Source organism: Egretta garzetta, unplaced genomic scaffold (genome assembly GCF_000687185.1).
Source record: "Egretta garzetta isolate BGI_Z169 unplaced genomic scaffold, ASM68718v1 scaffold768, whole genome shotgun sequence".
NCBI classification, from domain to species: Eukaryota; Metazoa; Chordata; class Aves; order Pelecaniformes; family Ardeidae; genus Egretta; species Egretta garzetta.
The window spans coordinates 550,737-576,216 of NW_009260594.1; the positions used below are offsets into that span (position 1 = coordinate 550,737).

Genomic DNA, 25,480 nt, shown 5'->3' on the forward strand with positions numbered 1-25,480 from the left:
CTTTACTAACTTTTCTCATACTGCTTACATTATTTTAAAGAATATATGCTTGCTCCTGGAAAAAATATAGTAAATTATGTCACCTGATGTATGTACACATGGTGAGAAATTTTGTAATGAGGACAACTAAAACATAATTTCTGTATCATTTTGTGTTGTGTAAGAAATATTTTATTGTTGACTTTTTTAATATATATGTGTTACACATGTGCCATTTAGGTCAACACAAATTCTTATGTAGCAAGTTTATGGTAAAAGATTAGCTTGTAAAGTATTTCCAAATATCTTGTTACAGAAATAAAAGTCAGTGGCACATGGGAAGCAGGAACTTAGGAAAAAATACGATGATTCAAAAGCGGTAAACTAACATTCTTGTCATGTAGTTATTCATTAATGTTTTTAAGATGAAAAGAAATATTAAAACCCATGAAAAACTAGAGTAAAAGTAACTTTGGTTCATTTAGGCTCTATCGAAAGGTTTCTGAAGTTCACTGACAGACCTTCTGACTGTTACGTGGAAGATCTTTAGCTACCAGAAGAGTGCAGGGAAGCAGAATAACTTGAACAAAGGACCTAAAAGAAGTGAATGTATCTGGAAAGCTCAGTCCCTTATGCCACCTGTTTCTGGAAGCAGCCTACCAGAAAACCCAGGCTTGCTGCTCTGTAAAAGGCTATGTATGTGTGCCACTTGTCCCTTTAGTCACCAAAATGCATTAGGACTCAATCTGTTCAGTGCAACACCAGATAAGTAGATTTTACTCAAATTTAGTTCTGAGACATGCTGAAAAGTCTTTCCCAGGACACTTGTAAAAGCTAAACAGACATTCATTGTGCACTGGTCCAGGACTTCAGTTGCTTGCTTCTGCCATCCTCTTGCAGGTTGGTTGCAGTGAATATCCTGATGTAGAGCTAGTAACCACAGGCGATCAATAAGCATCTTATAAGGTACATGCCTACCTTTTGTGTACCTTTTGGTGAATCTTAAGGGCTCAATCTTCTTCTTATTGCAGCTAAGGAGAATCTGTAAGGCATATAAGTTAAAGGAATGTCCATAATTTTAGCTTTGATATATTAACTTATACTGTGAGTTATTTAGGTCATTCTTTTGTTTTTTATGAGTTTAACAAATATGACTACAATTTTAATTTACAGTAATGTTTTCTACTTATTTTTTGTTTTTTAAACAAGTTCATTGCTTGGATTTAATTACTTCCCTGTAATGACTGAAGCCCTGAATTACACAAATGAGAAGCAGAAAATGAAAATATCTGTAAACAAAATGGATAAAACATGCACAGATAGAGCAAGGCAAAAAATGTAGTGGTTTTTTTTTCTTTTTCCTTTGTTTTTTAAACTACAGAAAACAAGCCTTCAGAAGAACAACCAGCGTTGTTTTGGGTGATATGTGGGGAATGGATAAAATAAAAGGTCCCTCTGCTCTGTAGACAAATTTGTTTCTCAGATGTGAAAAAGACATCACGTATTAGTATTTAATATTCTCAGAGTGTTAGAATAATCCTCAGAATGGCTCGTTTCTAGAAGCTTTTGTTAGATAATGTTTTCTGGGCCAAATTTGCACACATGCAGTCAAAAGATGTAGCAGAAAATTCTGGTATTTCATGCAGCCTTTTTTTTTTTTTTTTTTTTTTTTTTTTTTTTGAAAAAAGCACTTCTTAATAAATGCTAAGAATCAGTATAAGTCTGCACTTACTGCAAATATGCTTTACAACACTTAGTTCCTGCAATGATTCTGGGAGGAAAGAGACCAAAGGCTTTGACAAGCAAGCTGGGACAAATCTAGCTGTAGTGGCTTGAGACACAGCTATTCTCAGTGGTCTGCTCTTGCATTCTGGTTAAGATAACCACCCCCAAAGCAAGTCATGTTGTCCATGTGCCTGTGGTGTAGATAACTACTGAATCACAGTGACAACTTCCAGTGTTTCTGATAAACGCATGAATCTTGCTTAAAGAATTGGGGACATAGTGTCTTCAGCTCTTGCAATTAATTGTTTCTTGGGGAAGTCATGGGACTAAATATTTTTGAATGCAAGTATTGGCACAACAGTTTCTTTTTAAGCTTTATTAGCATCATGACAAATCATTGTAGTAGGGGTGAATGTATCTGTTTCATTTGGGAATGAAAATTGCATTTAAAAACAGTTGAGTGGAACCTGGGAAGTCTGTCTTGGTTTTTAATTTCAGGATAATAAATTGCAAAATTAATGGAAGATATGAACCTGAGGGGAGTGGTAGAAAGTAACATACTTACAGTAAATTTTGAATTAAAATTAAGAACTTGGAGAATGTGTGTGAACACATTCATAAATTTTACCCTATGTATTTATGTATTTTCTGTTGTCAGATGAAACAATCATCCTTGATAAGAAAACACGAAAATTTGTATGTCGTATTTTTACTGACAACCCAAACTATATTTTTCCAGTAAAATAGAAAAAATCACCAAAGCCCTCAGCAACTAATGCTTTAACAACTCCCAGTGAACCTGAAAACCCTAGTAAAATAAAAACTTGCTTTGACACTGCTGTGTTATTTTTTTTTTTATAGCATGATGTACTGAGATAATGACTTGGTGATTGTTAATAACAAGACTGAATTGTCAGTTGTGCTGGATTGCGTTCTTCCTCTGCGTTACTACTGTTAGAAGGCTGATGCAGCCCAAAAGAGGAGGTGTAGGTGTTTTGTCATTGCTTCTATTTTGTCTTTTAATAGTTAGGTCATTTCACATGGAAGCTTTGCTGAATGCACAATGTGTTGTTTGATGAAGGGTCCTAAATTATATATTAATTTGTGTTGGTGCTTCATTTATGGTTGAAGGCATTGATTTTTCCATGTTCAGTACTGAACTTCTGACTGGAAGTTTCTCCCAGAGAACTGAAATGATGTCAAATGTCTCTAAAATATACTGTGATGTTGTTATTAATATTCCCTAGAATGCTTGTAAATTGGGTTAAGGTGTAAATGCAGAAATCAGATTTTTAAAGTACGTTTGCTTTTTGGTTTTTTTTTTTTAAAAGGTCTTCACATATGTGGAAGGGTTTTTTTATTTTTGCATGAAAATGCCAGTGTATACACACTTATTTCTGAAATGTTTAAGTTGACATAATTAGGAAACATTAAAAACGGTTGAAATGAGGCAGGGTGAGGTCTTCTTTCTTCACATTCTATTTTCATCTCTCATGGCTTATTTCATATGTGCTTATTTTAAACACTTGTCACTAAAATAATGCAAAGGTAACAGGCTGTGAAGTGGTCATAATTTGGTGTGATCTTTTAACTTTGTTGAAATTTAGTTAGTCTTACAAATGTTTATATATGAGAATCCTATATAGTTTCTTGTCTATATTATAGAAATACTGCTGTTGAAGTGATGATGGAATAATTTTTTTGGACTAAGAAAGCATTACGGATCATAATAATGCATAGTAAATTGTAGATGTAGTATCCACCCATAATTAAAATTTGAAATTCAGTCTTGGTATCTGAACTCATTTGTTAGGTAGCTGATGCTGTTTCTAGATTTCCTGAGTGTGACGCTACCTTTTACATGAAATGGGTGTTCATTACTGTCTTCACATGTCACCTGAATAATAACCTTGAGGAAATACTAGGGTTTTTTTAAACCCTAGTTTAAACACTAAAAAAAAAAAAACCCTAAAGAAAATATTATTCTTTAAAACAAATAAGAAATCATCAGGGCACCCTGATTTGTCTGTTCTGCAGGATTTTGAGATTGCAATTGCTATTGTAGGATCATACCTGCATGCAAGTGTTTGTTTTGATGCACAAGCCGTGCCTGTGTTTTATGGTTTTGCTTGTCTGGAGGAAGCCTCAACACTGGTTCCTGCCCAGGACTGGGGAATTGTTTAGAGCTGGTTGAGGTGAGAAGTGCTAGCAATGCAACTGCATCTCTGCAGCATGTTGTCCCCCTGGGGATTTTGCACCAGGTACCCCCTCAGCAGTCAGCATGTGTAAAATCACTTTGTAATTTCTCTCTAGTGTTGTGATGCTGTAGTGTTTGTAATCACGTAAATATGAGCGCTTTTTAAAAAACATATAAATGGAGCAGTGATTTTTCTTGCAGTACCAATGTCAGTCAGCTTTTTTAAATGTCATTTTACATGTTGAACACTTAAAACATTTTGATACATCCACTGAAGTCACAACTGAGGAATAGCTTGTTCTATATGAAGAGATTAAAAAGCTGGAGTTGCTAATACAGATGAATTGCCCTGTTGCAAATAAAAATAACTTGTTTGAATTAATCTGTGCCACAGCAATCTCTTATGTAGAGAAAATTTGTGCATTTAAACATAGTCGATTCTAGAAAGTACTCATGCTTTTTCTAAGACTTTGATTAATTCCCAAATCATTAATTCCGTGAGGGATTGTAAAGTGGTAAGAATTTATTAACCCATTGACATTTATGACAAACATATTTTAAAAACACCACTGTACAGTATCAGGACAACATGCATTTATGTGTTCCATGTAATATTGCTTCATTGGGATTAGTAGAAAAGGTATTATTCACGGTGGCTTTTATGGGAAAATACTGATAATTTACCTTCTTACTTTGCATGTCTAGAGCTTTACAGATATTCTCTTGTCTGAATTCATCAATTCATCATGTATTTTTGAACAACACTTAAGTTGTTTCCCCTTTGGTTCCAGGTTTTTTGTGCAGCATGCTGTAGCCTGAAGTGCAAGTTGCTGTACATGGATCGAAAGGAAGCTAGAGTGTGTGTAATCTGCCATTCAGTACTAATGAATGGTAAGTGGAAAGAGAATCTGAGATGCTGTGCTTCACTAGCTTTGTGTTGAGCTGCAGTGATGATATTTAAAAAAAAAAACCAAACCAAAATACTTTATTTGTATGAGTAAGTATGCTAAAACAGCAAAGGTCCTTCAGAGATCAGTGTGGGATCCCCATGGAGTGTGGGGATTACTAAACTAAATATGATTTACAGAAAGCAAAAACTGGCAAGGTTCTGATGAGTTTGGAAACTTTTATTTGTGGGTGCTATACCAGGATTGCAGAAACTGTGATTTTGGGTGGTTTTTTGTTTTTAATTCAGGAGCCTACTCTGTGTCCTTTGATGTCTAAGTGGATAACCTGTTACACTTTTGTATGGGATGCCAAAAAGAAGAGTAATGCAGTTGTGCCTCTTCTAGATTATGCACTATAAGAAACTGGAGAAGTAGTATTTATCCACAAATCAATCCAACTCTTTTTCCTACTTAACTCCTTGGTGCTAGAATAGGAGGTCTTGTCTAAAAATCTATCCACAGATGTGGACAGCTGAGTTTGGATTATTGCTTTGGGCACATTACTGGAGAGTCTGTCAAACCCAGGATGGTGCTGTGGCTAAAAGCCTGATGTGAACATGGGACATATGAGAGAGGTCACAAGTAGTTATGAAGTTAACAAGTAGAACAAACAAGAAGTTTTATTACCTCTGCTTGGTGAAGGGAAAGATTGTGTTTCGTTTTGACCAGAGGGCTATGGAGTCTATTTTGTATTTTGTCCTTTACAGAATTAAGACTTTAGATATGTGGTATAAATATGGGCAAACACAGAGCATTCTTCCCGCTGTATCTTGAGGCTTCTGAAAATTTCAAGAACTTCCTGAGCTGGCAGTTACCTTTGGGTGGTTATGCTGTCCAGTTGACTTACTTCCGTGACACTGAGAGAGCTGTTGCTGAAAGACTCGATGTTCAGTTCCTATGTCTTGAATTGAGGCGGTAGAAAAATTGGATTAGGTTGAGAATGGATCCATGTGAGTGCTTAAATTATGAGAAAACCTGTCTCATTGTGAGAAATGCCAGGCACTCTGGTTTATTAATGGAAAGGTGAATAGGTGACTTGATCTCGGGGTATAAATATATATCTGGATAACTGAAACTTGATGACAGAAGTTACTTTGATTGCAGAGGAATGTCTGACAGGCGCACTCTAACATGTAGTAGGTAGAATGAGAAGTCAGAAACATTCAAGTTCTAAATGCAAACTTTTACCCATTAGGATAATTAACTATCCTGATAATTTTTTAACAGTTACCAGAGAATTTCCATTGCTGCAAATGGAGAAAATTCTGGTTTGTCAGTGTTCAGACAAGGTAGTTTTGGTGGTATCTTTACCTGTTACTATACAGTAGATTATTTGAGCTGCTGTTTTCAGAAAGATCTGTTAATTTCTTGAATATCAAACTAAACTTCAAAGCTCATAGCTTTATTTTTTCTCCAAAGAAGTTCAGTATTATGCAGGTTCGGTTGAAAGTAACTGAGTGAGTCTTGAGATAGGCATACAAAATTAGTAGATAGTTTCTGTCATTAAAGAGGAATAATTTTTTTCTGTTTCAAAAAGATTAAAGATTAATCGGTACTCAGTGGTAGGTCTTAATTATTAATAATTCTTTACTGTAGGCCAAATGCGTAAGTTGACAGGAAATTGTAGGTTGTAATATCTAGAGATTAAAACCGAGTCCTGATGATGGTGTTGAAGGGATGCTAAAATGTCACATTTTGAGATGGAGAAATTAGCACATTTCAAGGTGTACAAGAACAAGGAATTACACATACACCTGGCAAAAGACAGCTGGCTTCTTTTGGTGGTGAGTAGGATTTGCTTTCATCTGGGGGAAGGGAAGAATCTCAAAATATTTCAGTTGAAACCAGAAGTGTTCTTGTAAAAAGGCATAATAAAATTGATCATGTTATAATGATTTCCTTTTAAAAGCCTTTCTGTCCTGTTGCCAGGATGGATACACCTTAATGGCAGCGAACAGTGACACCACTGCTTGGCTCATTATAGGGAGACTGCTGCCTGCATAGTTAGGTGTACTTGCCCCAGGCTACCTCTCCTTTCTATCCCTGCACAGTGCTTTGTGATGGTGCTTTTGGTTACTGCTTAGGTAGCCTCTATCCTGATCATATCTGATCCCTCCTGATCCTTGCAGTTTCTTTGTTGGTAAAGGTTTTGGGGATTTTTTCCACTCAGTGCAGCAGGTTAAGCATTAATCTTTGCACAATCTTGGAATCGGGGGTAGGAATTGCACTTTAAAAGTAGTTATTTAGTTTGGTTGTTAGGTATCTGGTTTGCGTTTCACTGGGGTGCGGGGGAAGGGTTGTATGTGTTCTGGCACTTTTCCGTGGCCGGACTATGTGTTTAATAAGTTTCCAATGCTATTTTTACTGTATTTTCAATTGGTAGATATGCTGAGTTGGCACTTTGCTTGATTTAGAGAAGGCTTAAAAAATTTTCTTTTACCATGCTATGACTTTTCTAATAAAGGGATCCTAGAGATGTAACTTTTCTTTGTGCTTTTTTAACACTTCCTTCTTTCAGATCCTGTGTTCTAAATGAATACAGAATTGCTGTTAAAAAAATAATTCCATTTAATTAATCTTCTCAAATGGAAATGTCAGTACCTTTTCCATTGGCAGTCATTTCATTCTGTGGGTTTTGCAGGTTGATGGGAGGAAGCAAGAGAGGTTTATGTTCTGTTTGGGTTTTTTTGGTCTTGTTATTTTCACCTTGGTTTTCTGACAATTCGTAGCCAAATGAACCCAAAGATGTACATGATTTGTTCAGCCTTTATGGCTGCTCTGAGGGCTTAGGTGGTGTTTTATCTATGCCTGACCAGAGGAATGCATTTATTTGTAACATACTAATATGGTGGAAGGTGCAAGCGTACACATGGATTTTCTGGTACCCCGCATAGCTACAAGCCTTCCTTACAAATGAAAAAAAAGTAGTACTGTGGACATACAGTCTATTTCACTAGCTAGAGGAGAGATTTACCTGTGATGGATGTTGTTGACAAAGAAGTTTTATATGTTATTGTTTGGGCAATTGAATTAAGGTTCAAGTCATGCCTTCAGAATTAATAGCATAAGGGTTTTTTATAGTTAAGAATGTAAGTTGTTGATCTGTACTGATCTGCCCTGGATATCAAGAAATGCAAAGTGCTTTTTCTCATATACAGAAGACAAATCTGCTTAAGTGTCCTGTAGGTTATAAAGCATTAGTAATAGGAATGTCCGTCTGTCCATACAGTGTGATAAATATACATATATATATAAAAGAATTGAGTGTTTTCAGTTAAATCTTTGAAGAGGAAACAAAATGAAGCATGAGGAACTAAGCATCATTCAGGTTAAAGTATATTGTTATAATTTTCAGAAAATATTTCTATATGAACTGATATTTTTACTGCACATAACCAGTGCTGTTTCTCCTCCTGCTATAGATTTTCTTGCTTAATTACAGTCTCCTGGGCTTTTAAATACAGGAAGAGAGATGGTCTTTGGAAGGTGGCAGGGTCCACACCTACTGTAGTTGAGAACTTAACACAGTGTTTTGGACTGTTAGATACCTTTCTTTGTGTTCACGTTTCTTGTTCTTTGTTTGCTTTAGCTCAAGCCTGGGAGAACATGATGAGTGCCTCAAGCCAGAGTCCTAACCCTAACAATCCCGCTGAATACTGTTCTACTATCCCTCCTTTGCAGCAGGCTCAGGCCTCGGGCGCCCTGAGCTCTCCGCCTCCCACTGTCATGGTACCTGTGGGAGTTTTAAAGCATCCTGGAGCAGAAGGTGAGAGTATTTCTTTTTTCTTTCAGTTTACCTGTGGAAGAATTTGGGAAGAGTATCTGCACTTCATCCATTCCAAATACTCTAGCTAATGCCAGTTGTGATATTCCTGCCCTCAGTATGGACATCAGGTGTTTAAGGACAAGTAAACTATTCTCAGCAGATGCATTTATACATGTTGCTGCCATAGGAAATGCACTAGATGATGTCCTAAGTCCCTTCCAGTCCACACTTCTCTATTAATTGTTTTTTTCAGTTTTGCTCTTCTGTAGTCAAATTTTCCAGTCAATGTTGCTGTCTTGCAGTGTTGCAATCTTAAATCCTATTTTTTATGTTCTCTCTAGTGGCTCAACCTAGAGAACAAAGGCGTGTTTGGTTTGCTGATGGGATATTACCCAATGGAGAAGTTGCCGATGCAGCAAAACTGACAGTGGCTGGGACAACTTCCACAGGAACCTTAGCAGTCTCGCATGATCCATCAAAGCCTGTGACCAACAACACTTTATCAGCAGAAGTAAGGAAGCGTTACACTATTCACTGCTCAAAATACCATGCTTGCTTTGGTCTTGAGTAGTATATTAGCTTCTATGGTGATTTCAGTAAGACTGATCTAGGAAATCTGTTGAGGCTTGTCTCAGTATGTTGTATAGCAAGTGTCCTCACTTATTTTAATGTTTGCAGAGTGCTGAAACAACTATATATTTTGAACTGAAATGAACTATTATGGGGCAGAGCACTAAGCAATGTTTGAAGTCTGTGTGCTAGCTGGCTTCCAAGTGTTTGGCTGTACAGCCTGTGTATGAAGGATATTTGTGTAATGCATGTTTTAAAAAAGCAGAGTCATGGTCAGTAAGGAGTTTGAAACAATAAGATTTGCATAGCACAAAGAAGAAAACTACTTTGACACTTTTCACAAAATGATGTGTGCAGGAAAGTGCAGATATAATTTAACAATGTTAAATCAACCATACCCTATGTGAGTGGAATTGAGACTTTGCAAAAAATTCAGATGGGCATAGATACATTTAGATTTTGTAAAGAAATGGGTATGTGTGGTGCTAGAGAAGGGAGATGCAGTGTCTGTCTAAGTGGGGCTTTCAGTAATAGTTCACATACAGAAGTCGTCACGTGATCATCTGTAATTAAAGAGCCAAATTACCTGGTGCTTCTGGTTCACCAGCAGACACCTTTACCTACATCTAGTAATCTAGTCAGCCACCTCTTAAATTTTTATAATTATTACTTTTGTAATGTTGTCCTTTCTTGTTGTTTGCTTCTTGTAGACTGATAATGCTTCTGTATTCTCGGGAAATATAACTCAGGTTGGCAGTCCTGTTGGCAGTGCAATGAATCTAATTCCTGAAGATGGTCTTCCTCCAATTCTCATCTCCACTGGAGTAAAAGGAGGTGAGAGTATAATTTGGCAGCTAGCTTTTATGCTTACCAGTTGCAATTAACCTAATAGTTACAGTGTTTATTTTAAAAATAAGATGCTGGCAATATGCTGAATGTTTCAAGAAACTCACAGTAGGTACTCATGGCTAAATATTGCGACACAGATTTGCACCATTGATCCTTATTAGCATCCAGGAAGAACCAAATCTTGCAAGGAAATTACTGTAAGAAGTAAAATACAAAGCAAAAAGAAAATTAACTTCAGTCCAGAAATATGTGCTAATTTCTTTGCTAATCGGACTGTGGGGAATGCTTCACACAGAGATACATTTTAATTAGCCTTATGAATATTCATGTTTCCCTTCTCTGAAATTCTCTTGGAACATCCGCTCTGTCTGAGGCATCCCTGAGCACTGCATTCAACAGCACTATTGCACAGTGGCCCACAGTGAAGCTTTTAGTAATTGTGATGTCCCCTTCCAGAGTATCCAAATGGAGGAGGATTCAGAAAATTAAAAACTAATTTTTAAAAGATTAAAAAATGTACGTATTTAGAATCATAGAATCGTTTAGGTTGGAAAAGACCTTTTAAGATCATGAAGTCCAACCGTTAACCTAACACTGCCATTCTACCACTAAACCATGCCCCTAAGCACCTCGTCTACCCGTCTTTTAAATACCTCAAGGGATGGGGACTCGACCACTTCCCTGGGCAGCCTGTTCCAATGCTTGACAACAATTTGTTTATCTAACAGTTGCTCTCCACAGTCTGATTCATTACATCCTTTAATACGTTCCTGGGATTAACTTATTTTTTCATCTTTGATTTTTTTTTTTATTCCTATTAAATATTTTGCTGATACAGTGCATTTCTAATGTTAAGTTGGAAGTAACCTTTTACTGCATGATAGTGTCAAAACCCAAATGTGAGCAGCATTTAATTTCAAAACAAATCTGTTCCATCCTGTGTTAACTGTTCGTATGGGTGCCTAATTATTCAGTCTCCTCCAGAAAAAAGGAGTGAAACTAGAGTATACTTTTTGAGCTTTTATATAGATAGCCTCATGTAAGTCGTATTTTGTATGCTAAGTTGATGTTGTTTCATATGCTGTCACATACTGGATTTTCTTCGTGGCATTTTACTTCTGATATTCTAATTCTATTTTAAAAGATTCCAAAAACATTTTTCACATTAGAAAGCAAAATTACCTTTCTTTCTAGATAATTTTAGCTGGAAAGGTAATACATTTCTTTCCAAATCTGTTTTCATCAGTATAACTATTTTTTGTTAAAGCTTAAATGCAGGGTAGAATATAATCACATGGATGAAAAATTTTAATTTGCTAGTCATCTGGGTCTAATCATAGAGAGACACTACAGACATCTTTGAAGTTTCGTGTTGGAATCCATTTTACACTGAATTTAGACCTTCTATGATTTATAAAAAAATGTTGGTTTATATAGCATTCCCCTCTTTGTTATCTTCCTTGTAGCTAATGCACAGTGTAAGTTGCGTGACATACGGATAGACCATGCATTGGTGTTTGTAGTCCAGGACTGATGCTCTCGTGCTTTACTGTGATATTGTTAACAGTTGTTAACTTCTTTCTCATTTGGGATTTCAGTTGACGCCATGACTCAATTTGATTTCAATTTTCTCTTCCAGTTGATACTGAAAAAAAGTTGATTTATGAAACAGGCTGCACTTTTGTAAAGGATGTACAGGGGGTTATGCACATAAATGCTATTGAAGTTTGAAAATACCATCCTAGGAAACAATCAATCAAATGACCAATACTTAAATAAGTTTTTTTTTTTAAAAGGTCAAAAAAGCAAAAAGCATGAGAATCAGGATTATCTGATTATAATATAGGGTACTGTACCAGTAAGTTAAGGACTTCACTGTGTGTTTATTTGTTTCTCTCATAGACTATGCTGTAGAAGAGAGACCTTCTCAGATCTCTGTCATGCAGCAGCTGGAGGATGGTGGCCCTGACCCTCTTGTGTTTGTTTTAAATGCTAATTTGCTGTCCATGGTAAAAATAGTAAATTGTAAGTTTTTATTACTAAATAAGACTTTCAGTATGAGAGGGGAGGTGTTATATATACTACTAGTAGGAACAGCAGCGTTTTTATTTGGTAGAATAGTCTCTGAAAATATGCATAGGTTGAGAACTTTGTACTTAGCCATATTAAGTTAAATTACAAGAGGCACTTTTCCGGTGATTTAGTCATCAATACAGATAATTTTGTGTAGAAGATATAAACTAGACTGATAGAGCCTCCAGTCTCAAGTTTGGGGATCAGTGTCTCCTATCCAACTTGGTAGGGCAAGGTATTTTCTCACTTGTTCTTCTTTTGGTTGCTTAATTCATTTTCTTGTCATCACATTCTGGAAAAAGCAGGTAGGATCCCAAGTAATAAGCAGGTTCCATTCCACTGTGCACCTCTTCTATACTGTGCATGTGTGCGTGTACATGTGCTGAGGGAGGGAGGCGTATAGGTGGCTTCTCATGTTAGTACCTCAGTTGATCTCTGCTGGAAAAGAAAACATTACTTGAGAATTTGAGAAGGACAGTTTTGCAATAAAATTGTTTTGGTTCTGTGAAAAGTTCATACAATAAACTAAGACGTTGTTTATAAACCTTTCAGCATCTGGTTAGATGGCAGTACAATTTTTTACATATATATAAAAATGTCCTTAATATGCATATCTATATACATATTAGATGAAATATTTTATTTCAATAACTTATTATTCCCAACAAATGAACTGTGAAGCTTAGAGCATGTGTCATCACTAACATTCATGTGAAGTAGAACAACACAGTGACATCTCATGAAAACATCTGACATCCAGCTATCCATCTTAAGAGAGAGATACCACTGCCTGACACTGGTTTAGCTGTCGGGATCGTGATACGCACAGCCAGCAGCTTGGCCTTTTCCCAGGTTCCTTCATTCCCATTTAAATCCTGTCCTTTAATTTGGATACAGAAACTGCTGAAACTCTGCTCTGTGGTGTTAATCCCAAGATCTGACTGGGAGCTATAATGCTCTGGCTCTTCTTTAGCTGTAAACTGGGAATTCTTGACCTGCTTTTGTTTTGGATGTGCATGCTTGCAAGGGAACAGGTTTAGAACCTAATTTGTCTCTGTGACCGATATCACAAAACAGGCTGTAAAACTGATTCTTGAAAGAGCTATCTTCCTGTAGTGAATTTTAGGCATATTTTATGAATTTTTGATCTTCTGTTCTGATACATGTTTTCCTCTCTGCAGATGTGAACAGGAAGTGCTGGTGTTTCACTACAAAAGGCATGCATGCAGTGGGGCAGTCAGAGATAGTCATTCTCTTGCAGTGTTTGCCTGATGAGAAATGTTTGCCTAAGGATATCTTTAACCATTTTGTGCAACTTTACCGGGATGCCTTAGCAGGTAGGAATGCTTTTTGTTAAAAATGGTTTGGATAGATGATGGTACTGGGTCAGATACTCACATTATCATCATTTTGCAAATGGCTATTTTTGCCTGAAAAGGATCAAAGCTGATAGGGGCTGATTGTTATTGGTTATTAGTATCCAGTGTTCTCTCACCAAATAAAAGTATTAATGAGGTGCTGGTAACCTGGAGAGCTGTTCCAAAGATCTTCTAGCTTTCCTCTGGGTGCCAGCAGAACAAAGAAGTTTGGGCTATAAAGGCCATGCATAGACTATTACAGCAATGGAGCAGGAAGACTGCCTGTGACAACTTTGTGTTCAGCAGCCATTGCTGACTGTCTGCTCTGGCTGCTTCTGCTAGGTGTTGGGGTAAGAATTTGAATACGGCTAACATATCTGACATTAGTACTGTACTTCATTTAGCTGTAAGTGTAGTAGGGTTCATGGGTACACTAATGACATTGCTTCTAATAATTATTTTTTTTTTTCAGCTTGAAGTCAGGGTAGCTTTTTTAAAGGTACAGAAAGCAAATTTTCAGAATCCTTCTGGACAGTATGTTAAATATCCCCAAACCAGGTAGTTCAGAAATTTAATTTCGACAGTGTGTATGTCTATTGCTAAATTATGTAGAACTATTTATATTATAAAGTAATACAAATATATATGTATATTTATGCCTGGAGTGAGTTGTAGGGCATTGCAGAAATTATCCCTGAATTTTTATTTTTAGTATCTCAGTTGGAAGATTGTATTATGTAAGCCTTTACACATTTTACATTTACGAAATAAATGGGCATCCACTTTTAGCTATTGTTGGACCTTAGAATTCAAAAATTATTGCATAAGGAAAAATGCAAGTGTTTGGTTCCACTGATTAAAAAATAAACCTAGTTGTTCAGAGGTGAAATGGATCACATTAAGGTTATATACTGAAAATACATTTACAAGGGGTTCTGCATATAATTTGCAATGCCTTTGGAGTGACTGAATCCAGCACTTTAATAAAATAATGAAAAATATCTTTGTTTCCTAAAGTCTCTTGAAACAACAAAGGTCAGCTTGTCCAGAGAGGTTGCCAGGTTCAGAATGTACTATTATCACATGTCATAATTGATCTCATGTACACTGGAAACAAATACCTTTCCAAACCTCACTTGATTTGCAATGCATTATCTTCTAATTATGATGTTATTCAGAGGGAGATAGCTATGAAAAATCGTGTGCATGCGTGTGTGTGTGTGTATATATATATATATATTGCAGATTTAAATCCAGCCTGGTGTGTATATTGCAATGAAGTTCTATGTAATTACACTACAGAAATACATAATTTATAACTCCTACATAATGTATTTGGAATTCTTTTTTTAGTGCTCTAGTGGTAGTAATTTGATATCCTACAATTGCACTGGTGCAAAGAGCTGCTTGCTATTGTAAATTTCTTAGTCAGAAACCAAATTTTACTGTTTAAGAATTCCACTGTGTAATGTTCTTTTAGTAGGATTTGCTCCGTGTTTTATTTCAGACAGGTATGAGAAGCAGATAGACAACTTGAGTTGCTACATAACACTAAACCACACTGAAGTTTTTGTAGAGCATAGCATTCTGTAATGCACTCTCTCAATATCCATCCTTTTTTCTTTCCAACTCATGCATGTTTGAGAGGGAGAAGTATATATTAGCATATTTGCAATTCTGGCTGTTTTAAACGTTATTCAGCCAGAGAAGCAGGATATGATGCTCTAGGGATTTTAGTTTGGTGGTTGTAATCCCTTGGAAGTGGTTAGCAGTTTGCATGCTGTTGTAAGATGGAGTTACACTTCTGAAGTTGTTCATTTCAGAGGTACTGCACCTCTCCTGGTGATTAGATGATAGACACTTAGAGTAAATGAGAATTCTCATTAGAAGTTAGAGGCTATTTAAAACCCTGCCTCACAGTTTCATTTTTTTGTTATATAATAATTGGTTTAAATTTATTTGTCATCAGGAAGCTGAAATAAATTCTGTGGATGTGTTTTATTTATCTCCTTTAGTAAATGCTTCCTTAAAAACAGTCATAAACCAAAACGACATACAGTATTTTTTACTGAAGTGGAAACAAGAATTATGCTTAGTGATGTTGATTTTTGGGGGGGGGGGGGGGAGTGATTTTTGGGTTTCTTATTTTTGTTTTCAGCTGAAAAATACAGCATTGCCCTTTTGTTTATTTAATTAAAGACCATATCTATAGCGATTTTTATTTTCATGAGTCACATTCATTTACTAGCTCTTGCTCAAGTTTTAGTTCTGCATTCAAGCTTAGAAGTACAAACTTACATGTACCTATTACCAGATGTTTCTGCTTTCCTCACGGGATAACTTGTTTCTTGAGGCAGAGTCCTGTCCTCTGTGCTAGCTATTGCTCTCAGCCGTTTGCAGAGTATGGTTCTAGCATGTGCAAGTAGTGCCAGCAGAGCCCGGGGCCTCAGACCTGCAGGCAGGAGCTCTTTGTACACTCAGTGCTTTGCAGTTTGTCAGATTCATCTCCTATTTCAGCATGGATAAGATGTCAGTCTGGTGCAGCATTGCATGATCCTTCATTAATTTTCTTATGGAAAGTCGTCAACCTCAAGCTATGGTCTGGTGTGAGGACTTTATAATTGTGAAACAATGGAGAGATTTTGAAGGAGAAATGACAGTTTTCACTATAGGTTGCTTGCATGTGAGTTACAGTAAATTGTAAAATTGTTAATTAAGGCAAGTATTAATTACTGTTCAGTTTCCATCACTTTATTTTTCCTCTGGCCCCTCTGTCATCAAGCTCCCTGCTGTGTTGCTTTTCTTGTTTTGAAATTGAAAGCTAATGATTTCTGTTGTGGTTGTAGTAGTTGTACTGTTGTAGTAGTAATCCCATGATTATCCTTGTCTGTTGGCTATAAGCCTGGCAGGAGGTCTAGTGAATGGAAAAATGAGAACTTCTGTCCGTCTGAATGGGTACTTTGAAGCAGTTGGGTGTGTTAATATAGAGCTGCCAGATATGCCCTAGTACATCAACTCTTTGGTGGAACACAATAAATGCTACTGTTATTTTGTAGTGAAAATGCAAATCTGGCAACTGCTTGAAAGAGCTTTGTGACTGCCCTGGTTTGAGGCATATTCTGGGTGAGGGTGGATCCATTCCAGTCAGTTTTGTGTATTTTTAACTCCGCCTGGTTTTAATTAAATAAGGTAGTAGCTAATACAGAGTAGATCTGTAAAGAAGCCCATGTAGATGTTCTGAACAGAGGATATGTTAATTGAGTGAATAATACACCCCTGCAAGTGTAATGTGGAAAGATGAACACAAAATCAAACATCATACAAGGTGTGAGAGTGATTGTTTGGAAGACTGCCACAGACTAGTCTGAGGAAGTCTTGGATGCTGGTAACCACTACTCACAGTGATAGTAAGTGAAGTATTACGCCCCTTTCCAATATGAGTGAGTTCTTTCCAAATTACTTGCTGGTGTGTTTCAATAAAAAGATGCTCAGTTTGGTCAGAACTTTGAATGTTGGATTTCGTGTTGTTTTTTCTCGATGTGGGCATCTGCTACAGATGTATTGTGCCATCAAGTTACCTTCATGGTCTTGTCTCTTCTGTGTCTCTTAGTGGCTCTGTGGCTCTTGGTGTGGTAGTGACTGGGTTTGTATTGTTTTTCCAAAAAGCATGTGCTCATTTGCTCTCGAAGAAAATCCATCTGGCAAGATTGTTCCCAAGTAACTACTGCTTTGCATCCCTTGCTACGGAACTGGGATGCTTGGGTTTTCAGGATGCTGGCATGGTGTTTGGTGCTTGGCGGTTCTTGGTTGTTACTGATGACAGTGGAATGAGGCTGGACACAAGCCACATATGTATGCCTTCCCTGAGACTGGATGCTAATACCAGTGTTTTGACCTGGAATTAACCAAAAGATAGGAAGTATACATTGGGAATTTATCCTCGCTGGTTTTAGTAAAAGCACCTGACTGGCTTTACCACATATTGAGGGCAATAAACAAATGCAGGAATCTTTCTTTCTTTACCTTTCCTGGTATAAACTATTTTATTTGAGTCCAGAAGGTATTGCCAAGCTGATATGCAAAGTACGTTGTTCATCAGAGGAAGATACCTAAGTGAAGGATTCAAACCAGCATGGATCATGACTGAAGAGAAAGTAATGGATAAAAGCATGTTTTTTTAAAGGACTTTATAAAGCTGCTTGGGATTTAAAGTCAAGGGTAACCCAGCATAATTGAGAAGAGAATAAGTACTGACCTCCTGCGGAGCTGCTTTAGATACATGATGCACACTTAAGGCACTTCCTAAATAATGTCAATTATCTGATGTCAGGTGCTGGAACCTGATGTAAGGAAAGGCACCGTTCTGTTCACTCTGAGATTACCTCTTTAGAAAGGAAGTTGTGGTATTTTCTGAATTAAATTACATGCTTTTGAGAAGGATAGCTTTTTTTGAGGGTTTTTCTGACAGCTACACTTTCTCTACAAGCTTCTGAAACACAGTTCTATGCTTAAAATGTGTAACGGTGCAGTGGGTTGGGTTTGACCGTGTCAAGCTGGTAATAGCAACTTATCAGTGGAGCCTTGACTTGGAAGCACCTTCAAAGACATGGCAGGAAAGGCTGACAACCCCTGGTCAGTGCAGAAATGTTATTGGGACAAGCCCAAAGAGGCTTTTTTGACTTGGGTTTGCTGGTTGAAAAGGGCACTAGGGAGGTGTGTAGGAAAACTCTTGCTTGATTCTTCCCATGCTTTCCACATAGCAGGCTCTTGCATGCTCTTATAAATAATGAATTGCAGCACAACTGCCTAATCCCAATAATTTGTCCTCTTAATAGTGGTAAGCTATTGGAGCTTGCACTGTGCAAGCTGCTTGTTTCAAAAGGAGTAATTTATAATGCTGTGGCTTATGGTAGCAAAGTGCTGAACAGCTGAATTGCAGATTCCACTCTGAGGGTTTTTTTCATGTTTCTGTTGGCTGAAAAAATTCTTGTTAAGGCATCTCAAGTGTGGGAGCCTTGAAGTTCCATCTCCTGCAACGGAAAAAATAAGCAGTTGTCCCCTTCTGCTGCAGGACTTGGCATCAGTCGCAAGTGGAAATGTCTGATTGCTTTGTCATCCCAGTGGGCAGTACCGCACGTCTCAGAACTATACGGTATTGTACAGTTTCACTGTGCGTAGCCTCTTGCACACAGAAAATACTTCCAAAAAGGGTGCAGAATTCAATTCAGTTTAGTGGTTCATACGTTTCATACATCTTAAGGTTAGAAAGGATTATTATGGTCGTGTTGTTGGAACTGAGAACCTCACCAAATAATTTTACTATCAGGCCTTTAGCTTCTATTTGGGTAAGAACAGATGGGAAGGGAAAAAGGAAGTATAAATGAAGAAGAGGAGATTCGTGAGGGTGGGAACTGCAAAAGCAAATGGGTGGAGTTGAGATAGAAAGGTGCCAGCAGCTATTTCAGATGCGTGAAAATCTTTTTCATGAACACCAATTGATACAGTGGTTTGCACTCACTAGCAAGATGCCTGAGCTGGTGCATTAGCAGTGTATTCACTGAGCAGGCAATAGTGTCACAGCACAGGCTGACAGAGAAATGCATTTGCACATGGGCAGGATCAATGATTTTCAGGAGCTGAAAACATTTGATGTGGCTCTATTAATCATGTTAGTCCTGCAGTTTGACCAGTAGCTACTTTTCATTAAGTATGCTCAGCTGAGCATTACAGAAATTGTAGCCACTGTAAGAGTTCTGGAATTTGATCTAGGTTGGTGGTTTCAGCTCTGGCTTGTGCACATCTGTAAAATTACAAATCAGCTTCACTACAAACAAGCTGCACCCTGCCATGGGGTGCCTGGGCTGCCAAAGCCTCTCGCCCGTTAACAGAGAATTTGAGAGCTTAGTTCGTGGAGCACCTTGTGGGTACAGCAAAAAAAAAAAAAACCAAAACCAACCCTCCACTGAGGTGCCCACAAATTTGAATAGCAAGGAAACCCTTGAACTTATTTGTTAGTCGGAGTTTAAACAGAGCCTTTTGTTTACAGACCTATCAGTAGCTATATTTAAAGCTGGAGGTCCCAAGGTCATGTGAAGGAAGCAACGCTTCATGGTGATTGTGCCAAGGTGGTCTGGAGAGATGCAAAGTTGCATGGCCACATCTCCAGAGTGAGGGGCAGGAATAGCTGTATTATTCTCATGCTGGCACTGGCTTCATGGAGAGTTGCTGTGACTTGGGACTGTCACAGGGGTTCAGTGTAAAGGACAGACTTGAAAGGACTCATTGGTTAACCTTTCCTTTGCCGGCCAAATCTGTACCTACTGAATTTATTTTTCTTGCATTTGTAAATGCTTGTGTATAATTTTTGGGCTGGTTTGCAGTATAAAAATAGAGAAGGCTTAACTTGAAGCTCATACTTGTATGACTGAGGATGTCAAAGTTGCACTTCTGTGACTCATGCTTTTACTTACTTAAAAACTAGTGTTTGTGTGTGTCTGTCTGTGTCCTGTGTGTAAAAGGGAGTAACCTTCCAGTTAGTGTCCAGTTGCTGTGTGTGTTGGAGACATGCACATCACTGCCTTGAGTTCAAATACAAACACTCCATTATGAGATGATGGAGAAAGAGCAGAAACTCCTACTTAGCAGTCTCTCTGTCTGCAGGTGGGAAAGCCTGGGATTACTGCAGAAGCCCAGGAGACCTGCATGAGTGCCTCAAACCCATGCGATTCCTCATGAGTGGTGTGATCAACCACACTGTGCTCTCTGAAATTACTTGTGCTTTTCTTTGAGAGCAAGTCAGCGCTATTAATATTCACATCTTCCTATGGAGAATTGTGATCAGCTGTGCTGTACATTATTTGCATGCTGTTGTTGTCATTTGATAAAAGGAATCACACCATGGTTCTTTGCTTCAATGTTAAATGCTGTGTTGGATGCTATAATGATCTAATCAACATTCAGATTCATTCAGCCATTCCAGTGTAAACATTTTGGGAAATTAAGAGCATCAAAGAATAAAAGTGTGAGTAAAAATTAGTGATGTTTCTCCCCTGTGTCTCTCTCAGTTGCATTTTATATTGAGTATACTAATTAAATAAACACTCTTTTGTGTAATTCTTAAAAAGACCCAGATCTTCAATATGTGTCTGAGCCGGCATCCCAGTGATTTGCCTAAATGGAAGGACAACCAGTGGGCATTAATTGTTTGACCATGTGCACATCTCTCCTTTAATTGGAGCTGGGTCTAAAAGTTTAGTTCAGTCAACAGCAGCTTCTGCAGTGGAAACACCTTGAATGTCTGGAAGACACTGAAAACAGTCTTTCTTTGGGTGCTTTTGTAGTGCTAGGGGGAGGTTGCAGGTACCACTTCCTTAGGAGCAATACTGGCCTGAGCTATCCTTCATCTTCTCTGGCTATCCCCGGGCTGCACCATCCCCTCCATTACACTGCCTCTACTGCTTGAAACAGGCAGATCTCCATGAAACAGGCAGATCACAGAAATGGTTGAGGCTTGTCTCCCTCCCTGCTCCCCTAGGAGAGGTGGTGGGTCTGTGGTTGTACATACTGTCCTGGTACCACTTAAAGGCATGGCTTAGTCAGGTGCAGAAGTGAAGGTATGCGTGCATGTTCCTACAAAACTGACTTCCTACCAGTGATAGTCACTGAGTTCACATATCACCAAAGGTGGATCAACCGGAGATACCATGGCTTTGGTGGCTCTAGCCTACAGCTACCATAACAGATTACGCACTTTTGCCCAGGAGGTAACCTGAGCCCCGTGTGCAGCAAATCATTGTTTCTTGTGTGATTAATAGACATTAGTGCTTCAGAAAGCAAAGTGAGTTTTTTTTCCCTTCTGAAAAACTCTATAAATTTTCGGTATAGCTCTCAATCTAGTAAAGTAATGAGTGCTTTTTTGTTCATAGGTAACGTTGTTGGCAACCTGGGACACTCCTTTTTCAGCCAGAGCTTCCTTGGAAGCAAAGAACATGGAGGGTTCTTGTACGTTGCAGCTACGTATCAGTCCCTGCAAGACCTGGTGCTGCCAACCCCACCATACTTGTTTGGCATCCTCATTCAGAAATGGGAGACTCCTTGGGCTAAAGTGTTCCCCATTCGGCTGATGTTAAGACTTGGAGCTGAATACAGACGTAAGTAACGTGCATTCTTTTAGCTGCAATTATTTCTGCCAGAGAATATATTCTGGTTTAGAGCACACACCCCCAGCCCTCAATCATTACAGGTCAAAGCCACACAAGCTCAAACAAGCAGGTAAAAATTATGTTTTATACCTACGTTGCATCCACCTAACAGCACAGCAGTACTGAGGTTGTGATGTGACCTGCAACCTTTTTAGAACTGTACTAGTAGATCAGGGAAATTTTTCTGGAGACAAATCTAGTTCTGAGCAGCTGTTTGTAGTTCACTTGGTGACCTGAAATAGAGTTATGTCCAGAACAAGTCTGATTTAGCTGATATAGTTAGGACAAGGAAGAGCCTTTCAGATGTTAAACTCTTTCCATGCTGAAAGGAAAGAGCATTTGCTTTTAGATTTTTAAAACCAGACTCATTTTCCAGAGAATAACAATACGTTTGCAGGGGCAACTGGCGTGGCAATTTGTTGCAAAAATTCTGTCGCAACTAGTAACAAATAAGCTGGAGAGGGTGTTTCAGCTGAACAAAATCTTAACAGTTAGCGTGAAATTAGTATAAAGTTAGGATAAAATCTGTTTCAAAAGACACTTGTCATTACTGCAGCAAAGAGATTACCGGAAGTCTGTCCACCATCATGGGCCAAAAATTTTCTGTCTTGCTCATCTGCTGGTTTAACTGGCAAATTGGTAAGTCTGAATTACTATGAAAATGGTCTGTTGTTAATTTTTTCGCAAAATTTTTTCAAAACTTTTTAGCAAAGTAAGTTTTAGAATGTGCTTTATAGGGATTTGTAAATTTAACTTGTGATGTTTAGGGAACATTGGGAATTTTTCATAAAATACCTATGTTACTGGAGAGGAAAAAGAAGGTCTTCAAAATTTGCTTTCTGAGGATGAGGACTGCAGGTTAAACTTGTCCGAAGAAACATTATTATTAAAGGTGTGTAAGTTTTTGTGGGTATCTATGAGGTTTTTAAGTAGTGTATCAATTCTCATCATTTAGAAAAACAAAGATGCTCATATTTTGTATGTGACATCTGTTTCTGAGCACAGAAACAAATGTTTTGATATTCACGGACAGAAGTACCTGCTCAGAGTATGCTGGGAAGCTGGGGTTTGAATCACTTGTATAGCTGTGGTTTGGATTTAGGCATATTCACTTGTGCTCTGACAGCTGCGACTGCAGAGTACTTCCTCAGTCCCCTCTTGGAAGGGGCTGCATTTGTGTCATAGATTTCCTTGGATATATCCTCTTTTCTGGTGGAATTGTCAGATTTTGGGCATTTGTCCAGTGCTGCTGAGTGCGCAGCAGATCAGATGCAGGAGTCGCTCTGGGTTGCTAGATGTCCAGAGCATCTGCAGAACAACTGTACAGCTCAAGCAGAGGGAATTCAGTGCATCTAGGACATAGCTGAGCTGCTGTTTGCAGCCAGGGCAGCAGACTTGCGAAATTCAACACTTCTTGGTGCCTCAGGGCACGGTTCATGAGTTGGTCAGCTGTATGGTGCGCATGTAGGAGCTGTGATGCTTTCCAGATATTGCATCAGTGTGCAGAAGCTGTGGTTTATTTCTACGAGGAAATCCTGATGATGTTATTCAAACCTGCTGAGCATTTTGCAGCCCCTTCTGGCTACACTGGGAACTGTGAAGATGTGTGGCATTTTGGGAAATCGGGCTGAGTGTTTGCCTGAGGATAGTTTAGGAACCTTCCTTCCAAGATGCATTTAGAAAACCTTGACATTACATTTTACTGCTTGAGTCATGTTTCAAGCATTGCTATGGCTTCTGCTGCAACATAATGTAATGTAGCCAGATCCACACAATACACTTTGAATTGCATCATAGATGTTTTACAAGTATGGCTCAGTCAGCCAAGGAATGCAGATATTTTGTATTGCTGACATACAGTAAATGTCCTTTTAATTGCTTTTGACATACTCCTGTAGAGAATGTGCCATGCTTTTTTATGAAATCATGAAAACAGAAAATGAAAAAATCTGTATTATCACTTGAATGTCACACATATCAGCTGCAGAAGCTAAACGCTTATGATGCTATAGTGGAGAGCAGCAGGATGGTCATAAAAAGGGAAGAAGACATTTCCAAGAAGTAGCCTGAGAAAAGGATTTAGAAAGGTCATCTTTGCAATCAGTGTCCAGATCGCTAGGGTTCCGTACTGCAGTGTGGCACTTGTAAGCATTCCACATAATTCTTACTGTTTCTAGCATGGTGGGCAAGGAGCCATGACACATGTGTAAGGTGCATTATAATGTTAAACCCTTCTTCCCTTTTGCTCTTTGAACTCTGGTCTTCCTTCCAGTCTCTTCATTTGCTGCTGCTTACCATATTCAACTGAGGAGATTGTATTTGAGTCTGGTTTTGCAGAATCTCAGCGTGTAAATTTCAATCTGACCTTTTCTGTTTTATCCTAGTTTATCCATGTCCACTTTTTAGTGTCAGATTTCGTAAGCCTTTGTTTGGAGAGACTGGACACACCATTATGAACCTTCTTGCAGTAAGTGCTGAGACTGAGTTTGCATGTTCCATCGGTGTGAATGGATAAATGTGGGGAGAACTGTACTCCTGTTGCACATAGTAGCCGGCATGTTTAGAAGATGCCAAGAGGAAATAGTGGGCATTTGGGTGAATTTACCTGCTGTTACTGATACTGGATGTTAGCTTTCAACAACATAGTGAATTGTAAAAAGGTACCCAAATTGACATCCAAAACCAGGCCACCTGAGAATGCTTGGATCTTGAAACAAGTGCATTAGCTGCTCAGATTCCTTCCTCAGAAGTGCTAGGTCATCACAGTGTGCAGTCACAGCTCTCTGATTATACAGCGCTTCAGCTGAAGTTATTAGCTCTTTCTACTTTGCTAATATTTTCAATATAGAAAATTCTCTTTGATGCATGACTTAATCTCACTGCTAGAAAAAGTAACAACTCTATCCAGTAATGTAACAGAACCCAGAGAGCAATTTTTCTTACATACAGGGATGACATTCGAAGCTGGAGAATATTAATTTTGATGTAAGAAAATCAGTGAAATGGCTAACAGTCGTGATGATGTTTTTTCATTTGTGTACTTTGATTATGTAGGTTACAAGCTGTGATGTCTCCCTCCCTCCCTGCCTTTCAGTCACTGATTACAATTATTTGAATGGGCTAACTAGTAGTCACTAGGATAGTTGTGAAACCTACAGTGTTAATGATGATCATCATGCCTAACTTTTAAAAACTTGTTTTAATTACCAGGACTTCAGAAATTACCAGTACACGCTGCCTGTGGTCCAAGGTTTAGTGGTTGATATGGAAGTCAGAAAAACCAGCATCAAAATTCCTAGCAACAGATACAATGAGGTAAGAAATACGTTTGTGCACAGCTTCTTTGTGGTTGGAGGACCTGGGATCTAAACGAATTTTTTTTTAATTCGCTACCACTAGGGAAAACTGCCTCAAAGGTAGGTGATAAATGCACGATTCACACGTGTTTTGAGAGTGTGTGAGGCTGGCTCCACAGAAAGAATGCAGTTCAATTTAGTATCAGTTAAACTCTTAAACTCTTTTTCTTCAGGTTTTTAACTGTTTACATATAAAGTGTAATTTTAAATAACAGAAAATACTGGTTTGATTTGAACAAATAAGTTGACAAACTTTACACTTGAGGTAAACTAGGAGGAAAAAGTGCATGAGGTTTTCTCATCTGTTGTGTGTGCATACTCGAAGGATTTATTAGTATTTTCTGGGTTGCTGTTTATGTAAAATTTCTCTCAACATCTAAATTTTATACTTGATTTCTGATGTGAGAAAATCAATCAGCGTCTTTAGGGTTTAGTGCTGTTGAAAAAGCTGGGTGAGAA

The 25,480-nt window shown here is 38.1% G+C and overlaps 1 protein-coding gene across 1 annotated transcript in view; it reads left to right on the forward strand.

The window, feature by feature from the left end:
* ZFYVE9 (zinc finger FYVE-type containing 9) overlaps positions 1–25,480 on the forward strand; it is a 62,093-nt gene that overhangs the window by 26,784 nt on the left and 9,829 nt on the right. The window contains exons 5-13 of the mRNA XM_009644637.2: positions 4,693–4,792; positions 8,438–8,614; positions 8,956–9,125; positions 9,895–10,018; positions 11,936–12,058; positions 13,288–13,443; positions 21,390–21,614; positions 24,050–24,132; positions 24,876–24,980. Coding sequence (XP_009642932.1) covers positions 4,693–4,792; positions 8,438–8,614; positions 8,956–9,125; positions 9,895–10,018; positions 11,936–12,058; positions 13,288–13,443; positions 21,390–21,614; positions 24,050–24,132; positions 24,876–24,980 — 1,263 coding nt within the window. The remainder of the gene's footprint in view (positions 1–4,692; positions 4,793–8,437; positions 8,615–8,955; positions 9,126–9,894; positions 10,019–11,935; positions 12,059–13,287; positions 13,444–21,389; positions 21,615–24,049; positions 24,133–24,875; positions 24,981–25,480) is intronic.